This window comes from Asterias amurensis, chromosome 1, assembly GCF_032118995.1.
Source record: "Asterias amurensis chromosome 1, ASM3211899v1".
Taxonomy (NCBI): Eukaryota; Metazoa; Echinodermata; class Asteroidea; order Forcipulatida; family Asteriidae; genus Asterias; species Asterias amurensis.
The window spans coordinates 13,063,564-13,082,316 of record NC_092648.1 but is presented as its reverse complement, the minus strand read 5'-3'; the positions used below and the strand labels follow the sequence as shown (position 1 = coordinate 13,082,316).

General features: G+C 39.5%; 3 protein-coding genes across 3 annotated transcripts; 1 reads left to right on the top strand and 2 right to left on the bottom strand.

The window, feature by feature from the left end:
* Window positions 1-199: 199 nt before the first annotated feature.
* Window positions 200-2,697, bottom strand: LOC139944262 (uncharacterized). The gene is made up of 3 exons (XM_071941248.1): window positions 2,634-2,697; window positions 1,422-1,685; window positions 200-693 (listed from the first exon to the last, which is right to left on the bottom strand). Exons 1-3 carry the CDS (start codon window positions 2,695-2,697, stop codon window positions 200-202), a joined length of 822 nt encoding a protein of 273 aa, XP_071797349.1.
* A 2,164-nt stretch (window positions 2,698-4,861) lies between these two features.
* Window positions 4,862-13,877, top strand: LOC139946128 (AP-4 complex subunit mu-1-like). Its single transcript, XM_071943747.1, has 13 exons — window positions 4,862-4,981; window positions 6,253-6,338; window positions 7,629-7,735; window positions 8,091-8,187; window positions 8,345-8,467; window positions 9,823-9,894; window positions 10,067-10,138; window positions 10,292-10,358; window positions 11,320-11,480; window positions 12,074-12,165; window positions 12,328-12,426; window positions 12,736-12,853; window positions 13,676-13,877. Exons 1-13 carry the CDS (start codon window positions 4,924-4,926, stop codon window positions 13,871-13,873), a joined length of 1,350 nt encoding a protein of 449 aa, XP_071799848.1. The 5' UTR covers window positions 4,862-4,923; the 3' UTR covers window positions 13,874-13,877.
* A 2,048-nt stretch (window positions 13,878-15,925) lies between these two features.
* Window positions 15,926-18,623, bottom strand: LOC139946139 (cytochrome c oxidase assembly protein COX20, mitochondrial-like). Its single transcript, XM_071943758.1, has 4 exons — window positions 18,418-18,623; window positions 17,586-17,700; window positions 16,586-16,649; window positions 15,926-16,067 (listed from the first exon to the last, which is right to left on the bottom strand). Exons 1-4 carry the CDS (start codon window positions 18,439-18,441, stop codon window positions 15,944-15,946), a joined length of 327 nt encoding a protein of 108 aa, XP_071799859.1. The 5' UTR covers window positions 18,442-18,623; the 3' UTR covers window positions 15,926-15,943.
* Window positions 18,624-18,753: the final 130 nt, after the last annotated feature.

The window sequence follows — 18,753 nt, the reverse complement described above, 5'->3', positions numbered from 1 at the left end:
AACAAACTGAATATGCAACCTTAGTGTGGTTGCTGTGTAATCAAAATAAGTAAAGGCGAGTTTTGGGTCTTCAAATGCTATTGTATCGACCTTTGCATAGGAGTGGTGACGGTGGTGGTTTGATTAGAGTTTAGTTAAACCCGGTGCGTTTCAAGACAAAATTAATAACCTTTATTACGTCTTACAGGGGGCGTACATTTTATGGTTCATTCAGTGCAAGGCCACAGAATGTGAAACTTCCTTTCACCTTGTCAAACAAACCGAACCCAAAATAGTTAACAGAAATTGGTTCGTGGTCTTCGAAGCTTAAAAAGGCACTCGTGTCTGAACCTTTACCGACGGACACGATCAAGCTTTCCCGCCCGTGGGTGTAATTAGTTCCCGGAGCTGCGCTCACCCAAAAATCTTTGTATAAAGTACCCTTGTCCAACCAACCTAATGAGTTGTGAACCGACCCAACGATCTCAGTTTGCTTGCCCCTTCGTATTGCAGATTGGGTATCATACCATCCTCCAACCACTATTTCATACATTACCCCGTCCGTGTCCTGGTTCCGCTCCGAAAGTGAGATGTGTACGTTGTGTGCGGCTCGGGCTGAGAATTTGAAACGAACCTCGCCATCTGCAGACTTGGGGAGCGCTGCAAACTTGTAGTTGTAATGGTACCCAGTGGTGTTGAAACTCACACATGCTGCTGGAATTAATAAGAATAATAATGAATAATTATGTTTGACCAGATTCAAGATGATGCACAGCACACTTATCCTGTCCGCAATTTGTGGTGTCGATTTGGACCCGAGCACGTGCCTACCATGTCCGCCATTTGGGGCGTCCGCCTTTTTGAATATTTACAATGGACGCAATGGAATAGACTCTCGTAATGGCGGAGAGTGTTTACGCGAATTGAATGGAGATGCGTTCTGCGTTGCACTTTGGGGTTAATCCCATGCCGTATTTGAGATCAGTGGTCAGTTCATAGATAGGCTCTTTTCGAAAACACTACAGGGCCATTAATCATTGCAACTGCAAAAACACTGGAAGCGGCATAAATAACTTTCTATATAGGAGGCTAATGATCTCAAACTACCGGATTAAGTTCATGGTTGCCTCGATAAGGGCATCTCAAAGCGCATACTATGTGTAGACTGACCTCATTGAGATCAGTGGTATTATTGGCCCCTATTTACCGGTTTGTGATCTGTGATATCCCCTCGGCGTCACTGGACAAGAGTTTACACGGGACACTAATACAATTGTTGTCTTTTCACACGAGGTACATTTCGTACAAATTTAAACAATCTTGCTACAATTTTAGCATTGGACCCTTGCTAAATTGCTCCAGTGTGAAGGGATTGGATAACCGGCTATAAAAGGAGAGGGAAAGGCGTAGGGGCGGGGTGTAGAAATAGTTATTAATCTTACGGAGATGTTCTGCATCCGTGGCGTGGCAGTTCAACAGACGAGCCGTCTCGTCCGCATCTTCGGTCATGACCAGCCTGTTGAAATATAACGGCCCGCTGTGACCGTTGTGCGGCCCAGCAGCGATCATATTGACACCACCAAGACGTATTTTTGTGCAGCTACACGGGTCGCTCTCCCTCAGGACAAATCTCATTCTTCCAGTCTGGTCTGGCTCGTTGCCTATCAAGCACACATTGGCAACAACCTCACTACACATCCACAAACCTGTGTGACAGTTAATATACTATCTTAATGTAAAAGACTGGCTTTTTACTTTCTTTCCGAGTGGTGTCAGTTTCGCTCTAGATTTAAAGTTAATCTGTGTTACCCTTTTTTAGTGAACTTCACTCTTAAACAAGTTGTGCGCCACATGGCTCTTGGCAAAAGTGTTACGGTGGACAAAACTAGTGTTTTTCACTCTTTTATATCAAGAGATTAAAAGAGAAGTATTTAAAAGTATAAATTAATTTGGTTTCTTAATGCATATAAGGGCCCAATTTCATAGAGCTGCTGCGTAAGCAGAAAATATTGCTTAAAAGTTTCGTGCTCAGCAAAAATAATCAGTGCTGCTCCCGAAGTCCGAAACTCTACTGTACGGTATGCTTGTTGTCTCCGGAACTCCGAAAATAATAATGACCGCAAGCCAAACATATAATTGATATAAACCTTACCGTGCAATGCCTCACATCCATAGGCCAAGTATTTCAATTGATTTGGTTTTAGTCTTAGAATACATGATATGACTTCATATTTTTTTTATTAAAGATGCTATGTCAGATTTTTGGCCGATTTGACCCCAAAATTTTGATTTAAAATTTAAAGAGATATTTTGATGGGGGTCGAGAAAGATACAAGCTTTCATTTGAGCCATTGCTTGAAAAAGTCCGCCAATTATTAGTAGCAGTGAAATAAAGTGCTCAAAATTATCACGTGACCAATTCTTATGTGTTTTATAAGAAACGTTTTAAATTTTTGTCCTGGTTCCTGACCATTAAAAGTAAAAGTTAAACTTTTTTTCGTTAGAGCGGGTGATACTCTTTGAAATACCAAACATCAAAAAAATCTATCTGTTTAATGTTTGGGGCCAAAAATCTGACATAGCATTTTTAACACGGAAATTTATCATCAACAGTTAATATGACAATAATTGTAACTATATAGAATATCACTAACCAATTGCAGTGAAATAAAGCACGAGAAACTGTCCTTGAAGTGTGCTTTTTGGGCTGTTCTTCATAGTTCAGTTGCAATCTCTCAGCACCACTCCTCCGGTATATGCCGCTCACAATAAATCAGTTAGGCGCGAAAAAAAACTTTGAGGTGAATCGTCGCATGGCAGACTCACTAATTCCGCACAGCGGTGAAAAAAAACCTGCTTTCACAAACCAAGATAACTATGTGCTGGTTTATTAATATGCGTTGTAGTGATTCTGACTGGAAGTACCTAGGCCTTTTTATCATTGCCATAATCACATCATTTTTGGTATATAATGCGCAGTTGCAGTCGTCCTTCAACTTCACTTCAGGCGAACAGCTCAGGCACACGCGTGTTAATTAATTTAGAACGTTTTTTAAATTAAGCCATGCGAAATCAATAATTCAGTATTTAGCAAAGTATAGGGCCTACGCAATCCATGACGTCACCATTCTAACCCAAAAATAAAGCAATCGGCGCAGCCTAGCCATATATAGGAGGATCGAGTGGCTGGTAGCACCCCCCCCCCCCCCTTTTACTTATACTGGTGGTGACGTAACGTTCGCCGAAGGCCTCATTTTGGGTTAGAATGGTGATGTCATGCATGACACTAAAGGGAGCCAATTTGCCCCAAAAATGTAATTCTTTGACAGATTGGTCACTTTGGCGAACCAGCCACGGGATTTGGACCTGCCTTGATAACAATCTGCCTTTCAATATATCTTCAATTTATGTCGCATTATGTTGAAGGAACACGTTGCCTTGGATAGGACGAGTTGGTCTATACAGAGCCGTTTGGAACCGTTTGTTATAAAATGCACATGATTAGAAAGATATTTTAAAAGTAGAATATAATGATCCACACAAGTATCACTCGAAATTGCGTAGTTTTCCTTTTACCTCGTCGACTAACACGGTCTGCCATTTATGGGAGTCAACTTTTTGACTCCCATAAATGGCCGACCGTGTTAGTTCGCAAAGTAAAAGGAAAACCACGCAATTTCGAGGCAAATTTGTGTGGATCATTGTATTCTACTTTTAAATCATCTTTCGAACCATATGAATTTTATAGCAAACGGTTACAAACGCTTTTCAAATACCAACTCGACCGATCCAAGGCAACGTGTTCTTTTAATGAAATTATTTAAGTATTAAAACAAATCGATTTTTTAAATCTTTCATGAACGCCCACACATTATTTTTGTATGGTGAAATTTGATGAGGCAACCAGCAACGGCCTCGTAGGAAAATTGTATACGACATCGCATGATGTTTTGACAAGCGCGTTACAGCAACACAACGAGGAAGAGGAGATTAGGGCTCAATATATAGACCTGTCGATCAAGGTCTACTACAATGGCCTAAATTTCCGGGGCCGTGCAGGCCAATTAATTTTACCAATAGCTCTGTGTCCGTGTGACCGTTTGACGATAGACCCTTTTTAATGCATCCAGGCCTACTTAGAGTTCAGAGTAGCTTACTCGATTTTAATATAGTTCACTTTAAAAAATAGTCTTTATATTACTCGTATATCTAAGAAGCGCATCAGATTGGGAGGAGGGGGGGGGGGGGCAGTATGGGTCACGGAATGAAACGCATAGACAGTAATATTGGCAAATAATTTATTATACAAGCACTGTAGGCTACAGAGTAGATAAAAACACATGTGAAGAACGAACAATTTGGGTGGGAGTGCGTGACCATTTATCGAAATCGTAAATTTATTAGAGGAAAGTCTCCATTTAGGCAGGAGGACCGGGAAATAGGTTTGATATGATGCCTTGCCTCAAGCATACATTTTATAATGAGAGTCAGACTAGGTTCCTCAACTTTAAAAAATGATGAACACAAAATATTGAATTAGAATAATTCAATGATTTCCAAGAGCAAGCCTTTTTTTTATAGACGATTATAAAAGTCAACACACGGGCAGATCGTTGTGTCAAGCATCATCTAGTTTATACTATGCGAATTTGGAAAATAGAGCAGATGGACAAATGAGAACCGATTGTGTTTAATCCTTTCAGATATAGATACTCATAACAAAACGGTCAGTTATTATATAAAAAAAATTGTATTTTTTTCTTCTGATAAGTGGATCAAAGCCATTAACTTTTGGCCAATGAGATCAAGTGTATGGAGTCCACAATCCCCACACAAAGTAATCGGGGTGAACACTTGAGGGCGCTGTGATTAAAAACATTGAACTACTTTTGGGCAGCAGACAACCGACCAAGACAAGGCACACGGCATGATCATAACGAAATCATGTTGTCACAATTCTTCATTATTTCTTCAAGAGGCGATGTTCTTATCAACAAGGACTGTATCCTTTACTTCTCATCTAGACATAGTACAGTGTATATCATATTTTAATTGAAGGGGGTACATATTAAAAGTTAGAACTGGTTCGGCTGTGACTGTCAGTCACTGTGAGTGTGATTGGTTACAAAATGTTGAGGCACAAAACACACACGCAGCCTATGTGCAGTGAGTTCATGTTTTCAAATTGCCGGTCAACTACCGCGACCCTGGAATTTAGGGCTGACAAATTTATACTAAACTAAAAAGGCCCAATGAATAGTTTTGAATAATTTTCTGTACCCTGCCACAAATTTTTCACAAATGTTTACAAAAAGGGATTCTCTTTTGACTTTGAGTTGAGGTAAATTATAGATACAATATTATTTTGATACTGAACATGCTGAATGAAAAAGTGGTGACGTGATACAGAAAATTTTCCATAATTTCTGTAGCTTGTCACCACTGTTTCATTCAGTATCAAAATAATGAGTATTCCTTTTTGTGTGTAAAATGTGTGAAAAATTGGTGGCAGGATACGGATATCTTTCCAGGCCTGACTATCGTGGGTGATGCCAGTGATTTAAACATCAAACCAGATTACCTTCTACTTTGGTACTTGGCATAGTCCTTCAGTCAGAATGTAAATGCCAAGGATAACTGCTTATGTGTGGTGCCAAGTGTTGCAGGTGCATTTTATTGGAATGTACAAGGTGCAAAAAAAGTTGGGAGGTTGATATTTGCTCCAACCGTCCCCTTAAAAGACCTGGCCCCGATGGATGGGAGCTCGAGGATCTGGCTGGGGAGGGCAATCCACCTTAAGACTGTCCGTGGGAAAAACCACTATTTGTAGAGCTGGAGACATGCTGGGATGACTTGGTCTTTACATTTGTGGTAGGATTGAGTACTGCTTGGAACCATGGGTATGAGGTATTGAGTTGGATTTATTGCTATAGCGGATCTTGTACACAAAGGAGAGACTAGCAGCCTGCCTGCGTTTTTCACTCACTGTGTAAAAATGGAATTACTTAAAAAATCTTAATGTTTAGTAAACATCTATTATATAATTGGGTTGAGTATTGAAGCTTTTCTTAGTGCAAAAATAGAAACATTTTAACTTTCTTGAAAATTCTTCCGCATATTTAGATTAAAAATATTTGTAAAATATATTCCGGTCCCGTAATTTGAGCCACAAGCCCTGTGATCTTGTGAATTGTCCCCCCTTCAGTTTGAGTCCTGACAAGTACAGAAGGGTTAATCATACTTTTTGTGAGGCAAACTTTAACAACCGACCAGATCATGGAAACGGGACTCCAAGTGCAGCAGAGATCTTCCTGAGCAGACTCAAACAAAGTAAAGGAGAAGAGCTAGACCCAGCCATGGTATGTAGGCCCTAGCCCACCTTGATAGGCTGTTATGGATTTCAGTCTTAATATCATAGACCAATGTTAAGAAGAGAGCCATAACAGCCCGACAAGGTGGGCCAGGTTAAGTCCAATTTTCTTAATAAATTTTGCATTTTACCTACAGTTTTGATCTACAAATGTATCTTTATGTTTGTTTCACATAAAAAAAAAATCAAATATAAATACGTGACATTTTATCTACAGAAGACCCCACCCCCTTCTCTACTTTCTGATCAATCAGTATCATCCACTGTTACTTTTGTTGAAAGAAAGATAAACTATGCGAGCCTGCAATATGATATCATATGATATGTGGCAAGGCCTTGAACTTTGCTCTTGAAGGAGCACATCAATTTGCCTCTGGTAAGGGGCATTTCTGTATGGGGAAAATGTAAATTTGTATTGAAACCTTGTGGAAGTGTCATGGCCGAGCGGTTAAGATCACCGAATTCAAACTCTGGTGTTTCTGATCAGCAGAGTGTGGGTTCTAATCCCAAGCCGTGACATTTGTGTCCTTAAGCAAGTCACTTAACCCATTGCTTCGTCCTTCGGATGGGACGCAAAGCCGTTGGTCCCATGTGTTGTGTAACGCATGTAAAAGAACCCAGTGCACTTATCGAAAAGAGAAGGGGTTCGCCCCGGTGTTCCTGGCTGCGGCTGCTGTATGCGCCGTAGCACCTTGTAAACCCTTATAAGGTGCTAACTAATTGGGTCTCAAAATTCATCACTGCAATAACATATCTTTCTGAAAGTTTGTATATGCTCAGCGCCTTGAGTACCTTGTTTGGTAGATACGTGCGCTATATAAGACTTCGATATTATTATTAAAAGGCACCATAGCAAAAGCACAGGGCACTGAGGGCAATTGCTGTGGGTGTCGTGGCTTAAAATCAAGGCCTGATGTGGTAATGCATATCAACAAAGGACCCAGACTTCCACACCCATGTTTGTCATGCGGGTAAATCAAGGTGTTCTCTTTGTTTTCTCATTGTTTGGACTTAATTTACATCCCTGATAGGTTTTGTCCACAGATGTCAGGATCCCTTTCCGTTTTCATTTTCAATGGGTGTAGGTACTAGTCCTTGAACTATGAGGTTCATTCCGCTATTGTCTCCAGGTTCGTGGAGACAATAGCGGAATGAACCTCATAGTTTAAGGAGCACATGTAGTTAGGTATGGCTACTTCCTCCATTTCCAACATGTGCAGTTTGAAAAATTCAGTCAACTCAATGGGAGATTGAAGACTTCTCTATTTATTTTCAATAGGAATTGGATGGCAGATATTTTCTTCATGTAAAACGCAACAGCCTATACTTTGTCTGCACAAGCTATAAAGAACTGCCGCCATTTGCAACTATTGAATTACTTTCCAGGTAAGTTTCATTTGTCACCAGAAAAGAAAACTCAAAGTTGGGTAACAAAAGCCAACCATACAGAATTCAGACTTTTATGTTAGCATAGCTTTGACTCCTACCCCAGAAGTGCTTAATTGTTTATCTCTCATCTCCCTAGGGAGTATATGACCCTGAGCTGCCATAGCACTTCAAGGCTTTTTTTTATAAAACACAATATCAATCTCTGCCCTCACAAGTATCTTGCTCAAGGACAAAAATGTCAAGATCTGGACTCAGATCCACATCCCGATGACTTAACCACAAGAACTTGAATTTGATGCTCTAAACCGCTCGGCCATAACACTCTATTTCTTGATTTGTTGCTTTTATCCAGAGTGAGTGGTTTGGTGAAGGACTACTGCGGTGTGTTGACAGAGGAGGGAATCCGACTCAATCTTGCCCTGGTCTATGAACTGTTAGATGAAGTCATTGTAAGTCATATCCAGACCTGTGTCATGGTCTCAACTATGTTGTTAATATAACTATCTTCTTAAACAGCCCCGGTATTTCTGCTGCTTCTAGCGTGTTAGAGAATCCAATTTGAAGATGTGAAAAAGTGTATTGATAAAGGTCTATATTTGCCTACAGGATTATGGCTATGTCCAGACGACGTCTACCAAGTCGCTCAAGCCATACATCCGCAGTGATACAGAGGCAGTGAAAACAGACCGCTTTGCTGATGTAGGATTCCTAACACTGGGACCCGGCCTGGTAAATATCCTTCAAACTAGCTTGATGCAGGTGTACCAGGGAAATCTGTCCCCATAGATTATGTCCACCATATGGTAAATTAACATGGGCTTGAGGGGGATGATTCAAAAGAGGGCGCTATTGGAAGAAGTTTGTACACAGTTTGTCGTATGGGGGGGGGGGCAGAATCTCCTGTCACACAGGCTTGTGATTTTGTCAAGATTGTTTTTCCGGTTTCAGGATTTATTCATAGATCTCCCTCTGCCTTAAGAAATTTTCTTTCAAAAGTGTGACTTTATCCCTAAGAGGAGAAACCCATTAGATCTTCTCTAGTTTGACATAAGTGGTGATGTAGAGGAAGGCACTAAATACTTACCCCTGTAGTGGTTCAGACATTCTCGAGTGGGCTCAGAACTTTTCAAGCACTTACATGTGGTTTGGCCCTACACTTGTGTATATACATAAGTAGAACTTTTCAGAACTGAGAGGTCTCCCGAACCTCCCATTATCTACTCCGCGGCAGTAGAATAAAGCAAGACAGTTCTCTAAGAACAAACTCTACCTGGCAAGTAGATACACACATGGTGTTACCGCAAACCAAATATACATATATACATGTAAATACCATAGGCTCAGTGCTATGAGAAGTACTAAACAATCTGTGACTTTCAAGCTGCTGGACAAAAATTGCGTAGTGTAGGGCAAAACCAAATCATAGTACTCTTTATTTAATAAATAATAATTGTGGCTTCTTATGTAGCGCACTTGTCCGTCACTCAGTGACGCTCCTGGCGCTGTAACATACAGTATTTCCTGCAAGATGTGGGACTACGTTTTTGAATTATGAGACCTAATTCTGATAGCACAATGTAATGTTTTACAAGGTGCTGTGGCGAAATTTGCTGCCGATCGGACCAGGAACATCGGGGCGAACCCCTTCTCTTTTCGATAAGTGCACTGGGTTCGTTTACATGCGTTACATAACACATGGGACCAACGGCTTAACGTCCCATCCGAAGGACGAAGCAATGGTGAAGTGTCTTGCTTAAGGACGGCTTGCTTAAGTGTCACGGCTGGGGATTCGAACCCACACTCTGCTGATCAGAAACACCAGAGTTTGAATTCGGTGCTCTTAACCGCTCGACCACAACACTTCCAAACATCTCCAAACATAAATGAAATGGATGAAAACAAGCTGTACATTGATTTCAAATGACAGCAGAGAGTGTGTAACGCAAATGGACTGTAATTCCACACTGACCCTAATTGCTTTGCATGAATTCAGCTTGAACAACCTCTTCTTGCTGTCATGACTGTTATGTTCTGTGCTCTTTTTCTGAAATGTTTTCCCCTTTTCTCCCCCTTTTTATTTGCAGTTTGGCACTGAATTCCGTTTTGCACCTAGCCACGCAGCAGACAAGCCAATCCCCATGAATCCATCCTCACAGGTACCTCGTAGTGAATTGAATAAAATAAAAATGATGTATAGAAAATCTTAGACACCAGTTAACAATTTGTTTACGCTTGGCCCTAATTATTTTGTGCAGTAATTGTGCCATTGACCATAGTTTGAGCCTGTTAGCATTATTCACAATGGAACTATTGTGTGGTTCCTTGCAGGGCGGTAGTGGCTCAAGGAATGAAGTCTATGTTGATGTCATTGAGAGAATGACCGTTCTTCTGGCTGCAAATGTAAGTATTTTCACCTTTTACTAAATGCATAGTTGACTATGTTGAAGGAACCCTTTTTTCAAATGTTTTGAGACGAACATGCTGAGAGGGGACTCATTAACAAAAAGTTCATAAAGTAACTGAAGAGGCAAATATTTCTTGTGTATGTGACAGGGTTCAGTGGTCAGGAGTGAAGTAAACGGAAGTCTACAAATGAAGAGTTTTGTGGTGGGCAACCCTGGTAAGTTAGTACTTGATAAGATAAATATTTTTTACTTTTTATATATCAGTAAGTTTGTTGTAGTGTGTAGTGGCAGAATGGGACTGCACAAAAAGACTCAAGTCCTGGTGCCAAAGTCCTCAGTGTGTAGTTTCGAATCCAGGGCCCAATTTCATAGAGCTGCTAAGCACACAAAATTGCTTAGCATGAAATTTCTTCCCTGATAAAAACAGGTTTACCAACCAAATTTCCATGTGAATTTCAGGATAAGCAAACAAAAGCTGAATACAAGTAACAAGCACTATGCAACAAATGGAAATTTGTCTGGTAATCCTGTTTTTATCGGGGAAGAAATTTCATGCTTAGCAAATGTGTGTGCTTAGCAACTCTATGAAATTGGGCCCTGGTTATGACATGTGTCTTTGACCTGTGTGCCTAATGTGCCTACTTGTTTACAGGTACTGCATACTCCTAAGGAATTGAATTGTTTTGATGCAAACAGAATATGTACATGTTGGCCAGGTACTCCGCTTTAACCAGCTTTTTTTCCCAAGGGCTAAACATCATGCTTTAAAGACAGTGGACACTATTGGTAATTGTCAAAGACTAGCCTTCACAGTTGGTGTATCTCGACATATGCATAAAATAACAAACCTGTGAAAATTTGAGCTCAATCGGTCATCGAACTTGTGAGATATAATAAAAGAAAAAAAACACCCTTGTCACACGAAGTTGTGTGCGTTTAGATGGTTGATTTCGAGACCTCAAGTTCTAAACCTGAGGTCTCGAAATCAAATTCGTGAAAAATTACTTCTTTTTCGAAAACTATGGCACTTCAGAGGGAGCAGTTTCTCACAATGTTTTATACCATCAACCTCTCCCCATTACTCATCCCCAAGAAAAGGTTTTATGCTAATAAATATTTTGAGTAATTACCAATAGTGTCCCCTGCCTTTAATTTGAGGAATGTTTACCATTTCAGAGCTGAAACTTGGGTTGAGTGAAGATCTTGTAATTGGTAAGACCAGTGAGGTAGGCTACGGCACAGCAGTGCGGTTAGACCAAGCACAGTTCCATCCGAGCATAGACCTGTCTGACTTTGAACACAAGAGGGCGATGACCATCCATCCATCTGAAGGGGAGGTAAGTATTAGGACTATAATATTCTTCCTACTTGAGTCTGATTTCCAATGTCTTTTGCCCTTCGAAAAAACAGGAAAATTGCAATTATATTAGTTGCTATAGACCCCTTGCATATGACTTCACCACTCTCGAAAAGTGCCATATCCCTGAGGCCAAAAGGAGGCAGATCATTTGACAATAGCTGTTCTATGTGCATAAAAACGTGCATGTGACCTCAGCGTTCCTGTAGCATTTCACATTACGCAAGGGGGTCTACTGGGGACCTCTTGGACTCTTGTTCGAATCCTACCGAGGGTACTGCGGATTGGGTTTTCAGTCCCTACCTGACTGCGTGGGTTTTCCCTAGAATGATTCTCTGGGGTTTTCCTCCCACATCTAAAACTGAAACTTACTTCCTTATGGTCTCTCCATTGGGTTCTTGGCTAGTACAGTGGTTAAGTTTAATTTTTCTGAGAATTATAGGCTTCACAACCAGAAATAAAAAATAAATGTGCATTACTTGAATTTGAGCTAATAAGATTTGTCTTCTTAATCAGTTCTGTCAGGTTGGTAATAATGATCCTACTGGTTTTTTACTTCGTTCAAATCTTCAGTGCACAATCATGAGATACAGTATCACAGGAGAGCTTCCAAGTCGTCTTCCATTCCAAATATCTGCTACTACTACAGAGTTAGAGGACAAGCAGTAAGTTGATTTTGTAAACATCCTGTATCAAAGTCTGATTCTGTTCCTTGATTGTTTTTCACTAATTTGTTTTCAGAACCAACACTACTCAAAATGCACATGGTGCTACCGCAAACCTCACCTAATCTAATTAATAAGTTGATTATAATATTTCATTTTTAGATGTCTTGAGGTGTTTCTGGAGATCCAATGTGACCTTCCAGCATCTAGTCATGCTGTTGATGTAGAACTACACCTCCCAGTTCCTAAGGCGACCACAGAGTGAGTAGCTGAAGCAAGGACGATGAAATCAATTGAATACTTTTTACCATAGGTGGCAGCAGACATGCCTGCTAAGTTTTATTGTTTCTTTTAACTCTGGCCATGCAAACATTGGCTTAGTTTGTGACACCTTGGTTCTGTTTTGTTTTAATTTTGATTGTACTTTTGCAACTACATTTTCAAGTTAAGTTATTAGAATATAATAACACCTTTTCTTGCAGTTAAAATATATGTAACTGAACTGAGTTTCTTTATTCATTGTTGTACCCCATTTATACCCCAATTCTTTCATCCCATTGTTTCACCAAGTGTGATAGGGAGCATCTCTGTAGTCGGCCAGGCAGCTGAATACAAATCTGCAGAGAAACTATTCATATGGACAATCAAGAAATTCCAAGGAGCTTCTCAGCTCAAGTCAAGAATCAGAGTGAGTCAATTTGGAAATGCTATTGTGAAACTTGAGGGTTTGTTTTAAATTGAGTTGTTCAATGAGGGGAAAGGTTTTAGTCCGAGCCAGTTATCTCAAACCCCTTGCTTCTGATTGGTTAACAATCATGGGATATCCCATTTGGAAATCCGTAATTTGCACAGGGAGTCCCTTATCTATTAAACTGTTGCAGCACCCCCTGTTAAAATATTTTATTCAAACTGTTTCTAGCTACCAGGGCCCAATTTCATAGATCTGCTAAGCACAAAAATTTGCTTAGCATGAAATTTTTGCCTTGGTAAAAACAGGATTACCAACCAGATTTCCACATGATTTTCAGGATAAGCAAACAACAGCTGAATACCAGTGAAAAGCAATATCCAACAAATGGAAATTTGGTTGGTAATCCTGTTTTTATCAAGGAAGAAATTTCATGCTAAGCAAATTTTTGTGCTTAGCAGCTCTATGAAATTGGGCCCTGGCAACCTTGGTGGTCCAGTTGGTAAAACATCTTCTCTAGAATAGCAAATTTAATGTTACAAAATCCTGGTCGTGGTTAGCATAGACTTGGGAAAGTATCGAGTATACAGTGCTTTGCACACATTGGTGTAAGAGTAATAAAACCCCAAAATATTCACAGGTTTGTTATTTCATGTGCAATCACACATAACATGAACTTTGTCGATTTTGTCAACTCTACCGATCCTAAGATAATTTGTCAAATGTAGCCATGTGTACTACACACAGTTGACAGGGCAGCTTGATTTGAGACAAATAAAGAACTTTAACTCATTCAGAGGTTGCCACTTTCTCTTTGAACAGATCCAACTTTCTCAGCTTCACCGTGCGACTGTCATGGAGCTTGGACCAGTCAGTCTACAGTTTGAAATCAAGAACTTTGTCAGTTCACAGTTGCAAGTCAAATATCTCAAGTTGTTCGACCGTCAGCATTCGTATGTTCCGTATCGGTGGGTGCGCTATGTCACACTGAGTGATTCTTACACCATAAGACTGAGGTGACAACAGTAATTTCCATTCCAGTGTTTACATCTCATAAAGATGGGAGTGTCGTGGCCGAGCGATTAAGAGCGCAGATTTCAAACTCTGGTATATCTAATCTGCAGAGTGTGGGTTCAAGTCCCAGTCATGACACTTGTGTTCTCAAGCAAGACACTTAACCATTGCTTCGTCCTTAGGATGGGACGTAAATCTGTAGGTCCCGTGTGTTGTTATGCAGACTATCAACGCATGTAAAAGACCCCAGTAAACACTCATCGCAAATAGAAGGGGGTTTGCTCCGGTGTGTCTGGCAGTGCGTTTATCTTTAATCATGACCTGCTTCTACCCAACAGAAAAGGTCAAAGTAAAGGTCATGTCCGGAATCAACATTTTTGAATACTATTCATGGTTAGGTACTGTCCACTTTTCTAAATATTAAACCATAAAAAATTTCCAGAAATTTTGACCGTAAATGTTGGCTCCGAAAAAACAAGTGGCCAAATGGTAGTTTGATACATTAAATAGCGCCCCTCTCAAGTTATATATTCTGCCTCCCCCTCAAAAGGAAAGTGTCTGGTTACAATGATGACACTGTTTGCAGTTGATTTTGAGGACCAATACTTCATGCAAGCTACAGATTCAATAGACCCTTGCCATGAAATATGTAAATTGCACATAGCGCGTGCGCACTAACGTTTTGGTTGGCAAAATGAGGCAACATCGTGCTGTTTTGTACACGGCTAATGGGTGCGTGACGCAGACCCGATTGCGCGTCTGCTTAGTGCACAACTCTATGGTGTTTGCCAATCAACAGGGTCTGTACGCATGCGTGAATGTAATTAGCATATTTCATGGGAAGGGTCAATTACTTCTATGTGTTGGTGCTTCTTGAATCCCCCAGAGCTACCTTTACAAACAAGGTACCTAACCCCTAGAAGGTCAGTCATTTATACGAGCTGGGATTTCTGAAAATAATTTATACTGTGCAATGTTCTTCATTCAAGTTTTTGTATTTCTCAATTTTATTTTATGAATGAATATGTATGTCTGCTGAGCTTTCCAGATGATATTTCAGGAGAGAGAAGATCAAGACTTGTGGGGACCCCTTGCACATTGCGGAAGCACCTCCTAAGAATGTGCATCTATCATTTCCATCCTTTGTGCACAATTTTAACTCCCAAATTGACTCCCACAATAGCGAACAGGATGGGCACATGTTAGTGCGCTAAGGGTTGTGCAAGGGTTCTATATCAAGTATTTCTTCACTGTGTTTTGTAGTGTAAAAAAAAATCGATAGATTTATGAAGAAGTAATGTTGCTTGAAACTCATTAATTGAGTAGATTTACAGGAAACTTCAGCAACATAACGACAACATTAAGTTTTCTTTTTATAGACTGAAAAAAGCTGTAAAATTATGTACACGTACTGCATTCATTGTTGATATGCAAACACCCATACAGGCCTAATTAGGAAACCATTGCTTTGGCTTGATTGTTTATAGTTAGTATGCTTATCCATAAGTCAATAAAACTTTATCACAGAAAGTTGACAAAAGCCAAGATATTTCATTTGTTTTCACTTTCATTCAGCTTTAATAAATATTTTCTTTCATAAACTCTGCATAGTTTTAAAGTATAAACAAATGTATCTTAGATCTATACAACTACACAAGATGCAAACTTGGCAATCTTCATACAAATCCATGTGGAGTGAACACCAACGGTCAATGGTCATATAATTCCATGTACTTTGGGCGATTAACTTTCGTTTTGTATGGCAAAAAAATCTAACAATGAAAAACTGTAGGCTGGGACTTGTGTCATGTGACCTTCAATTAGAATTCCTTTTCTTTTCCTTGTGAGTAGGCCAACGTATTTGTTGATTCCTTAATTGCTGTTGGCGAGAAAGTTTGTTACACAGACGTTATTTATCGCTGGTACAACCTACTGCCTACAGACATTTTTTATCGCTGGTTGAACCTATCGCCCACTAGACAGTTCAAACACAAACAACCAAGACTTCCTGCATCCGGGAACTTCAGTTAAGTCAAACACTGTTCGTTTAATCACACTCGTCCGTGTCCATGATATTCACTTGAGGTCACCTGGCCCTCTATAAGACACCTCAGTCAAGTCAATGGGGTCTACTACATGGAGCTCTTCATAGCGTCTCTGTATCAAGCGCAACTTGGCTCTGTTGTATCGACAATAGCCACTGAAAAGGAAAATAATATAATAACAGTAAATAAGAAAGAAATAGTCTTTCTTAGAAATGTTGAGTTTTTTCCTCTTCAAACTTCACATGTTGTTGAATTCGTTAATACCTTTTCAATCTTGCGATGGAATAACTTGGTTTCTCAGCAGACCTTTTCTGCAATGTTTCCCCCACAAATACAGTGTGTGTGTGCTGATACAGCAGCATTGAGACTCATACTTTTAGCTAAACTTTGTCGAAAGGGTGTCCAAGATTGCTGGAAATTTAAAAACTGGGGGTCCAAATCGTTCACTTATTAAACCAAAATGGCAGATAAAACAAAGTGTCCAAATTCAAAACAGGGTATCCGAAGACCACCCAGACACCCCTCTGGCTAATACTATGCTGAGACTGAACAATCACTTCTTTGATGCTCAAGGCTTTGATTGAGACAACAAGAAGCTCAGAAAAGTTCGCTGAACAGTTTGTTGTGACATTAAAAGGCTTTCTCATACGTGCAAAGATGACATCAAACTTACAAAGTAACTAGTGTCGTTAGTGTGAATGCTGCCACTCCAATATCTGCCGACCTCTTCACACGACCTGCGAGTATACAGAAAAATTGAAACTGAATTATATGACCATTCTATATTTTTTTCCCAATTCTAAGGTTTACTTTGTTGACAAGAAACAAAGAACAGGGCATGGAAAAAATAAGTTTTAAATGAGCAGAACAAACAGCAGAGTCATGGCTGACAAGTGATCCCAAACTAGGAACAGAAGAGATACTATGGTGAAAGTTAAAGATTTCAAGGAAACAGTATCCGCAGGACTCGAAACGATGATCAACAAGCAAGATTTCTACATAGCTCATAAAAATAACTCCCTTTTTTCACAAGGTAGACATTTAAAAGTGTGCATTTACTAATACTAATTGTGGCTTCTTTATATAGCGCACATGTCCGTCACCCAGTGACGCTCCTGGCGCTGTAACATACAGTATTTCCTGCCAGATGTGGGACTACGTTTGAATTATGAGACCTAGTTCTGATAGCACCATGTAATTGTAATGCTTTACAAGGTGCTGTGGCGCAATTTGCTGCCGATCGGACCAGGAACACTGGGGCGAAACCCTTCTCTTTTCGATAAGTGCACTGGGTTCTTTTACATGCATTACATATAAAACACATAAAAATGAAATTTCTCATACCGTATTTTGTTGTTGTTGAGTGGATTTACTTTCCTTTACTAGCACTTAAAACACAAATACAAATGGAAACTGATTCCCCAAGATGTTGAATGGCTTAGGGTACATCTTTATTGAAAACTTGGAAATTCACTGTCGTACCCGCTACCTCAAGCCAACCTTGTTGGTCTCTCATATGGCTCTCTTTTAAAATCTGTCTTATCATTATCATAGTCATACTCTTAGTCGATGTTAGAGCCATGTTACGATAACAGCACTACATTGGCAAGGTGGGTTACACTACAAGGGTCCAGTTTTTAATTCATTAGTCCTACAGTATATTATCCCCTTACTGGTGAGAAGAAAGTTTGTTAATCCAGCTCCGAAGCCGCCTAAGATGCCGAACATAAAAGCATTTCTTGAGCAGGGCACAGACTTGAACATAGATGATATTCTGGAGAAGGAGGTCTGTAATAGAACAAAATCATTTAGTTGGTTAGAAAGGAACAACTCTCTGCATCTTTGAAGTAAGGTTAGGTGTCCAGTGTAAAAGATTATTCCATGTCAATTAAGTAATTATCCAGTTAGTTCCAAAAGCACTAGCTACATTCACTTCCCTGTCCGTGATGTGTACTTTAAACGTTAAGCCAAGGAAGTCCACATTTTTGTTCTTTTTAATATGACACAGAATAAATCTTCCATCTTGACTCTTCGTTATGATTATCGCAATACTCCCTTACACAAAATGAGGCTTTTATCTCAGAAATATTTATGTATCGGCCATTACCTTCTGAATTTGACCTTTTCACTAAATTTTAACAAACAGACGAAATATCAGAGTTACAAGTTAGAATGATACTATAGTAATTTATTTTATTACAAATGAAAAAGTGTTGGCAGGATACAGAAATGTCTCAAATATAATTATAATAAAATTAATAACATATACAATTTTACAATGACATAACGTTGTGATTGCTTTCCAGTGTTAAAAACCAAAACTCCATCTAAAAACTTGTTCTTCGTAATTCTGATAGTGAGTGAAATTCAGACAATTTACAAAAATGTGGTGAAATAGTCTAAGTAAACAAATGACAATGAAAATATCATATTCATCATATATTAACATAAAACATTGTAAAAACAAGTTGAGTTCAAAAACAGATGTTCCAATGCAATTCCAACCTTTTCGCTGTCATTTTCGTCCATTCTTGATGTTCTTTGTATTTAACAATTTAATACTTAATACAGGACAGGCCAACAACGATGTCACTGTCAGAGATTGTTGCTGATCATTTAATAAACAAGTCACACTTCAGCATTCTCCAGTAGTTAATAACAAAACAGTTATATACAAGATTCTTAAACAGTTATACACAAATTACACGAACTGCTCGATATAAACTCACCTTATGTAAACTCAATGAACACGTGGTGCATGGGTGCACAAAATCAATTTAGTCTGGTCCCTAGTAAGTACAATGTGACAACATAATCCGATGCGCTTGGACGTGATTTCCA

Bases quoted from the DNA above. Each gene is read 5' to 3' on its own strand.
- LOC139944262 (XM_071941248.1), bottom strand. From the start codon at position 2,697: ATGAAGAACAGCCCAAAAAGCACACTTCAAGGACAGTTTCTCGTGCTT. The intron at 1,686-2,633 runs GTTAGTGATATT...ACTGTCACACAG, and splicing joins GCTTTATTTCACTGCAATTG to GTTTGTGGATGTGTAGTGAG. The intron at 694-1,421 runs GTAAGATTAATA...TATTAATTCCAG, and splicing joins CACGGATGCAGAACATCTCC to CAGCATGTGTGAGTTTCAAC.
- LOC139946139 (XM_071943758.1), bottom strand. From the start codon at position 18,441: ATGGACGAAAATGACAGCGAAAAG. The intron at 17,701-18,417 runs GTTGGAATTGCA...GTTCTATTACAG, and splicing joins ACGAAAATGACAGCGAAAAG to ACCTCCTTCTCCAGAATATC. The intron at 16,650-17,585 runs GTAAGGGGATAA...GTATACTCGCAG, and splicing joins AACAAACTTTCTTCTCACCA to GTCGTGTGAAGAGGTCGGCA.
- LOC139946128 (XM_071943747.1), top strand. From the start codon at position 4,924: ATGTTGTCACAATTCTTCATTATTTCTTCAAGAGGCGATGTTCTTATC. The intron at 8,188-8,344 runs GTAAGTCATATC...ATTTGCCTACAG, and splicing joins AACTGTTAGATGAAGTCATT to GATTATGGCTATGTCCAGAC. The intron at 12,427-12,735 runs GTGAGTAGCTGA...TGTTTCACCAAG, and splicing joins GTTCCTAAGGCGACCACAGA to TGTGATAGGGAGCATCTCTG.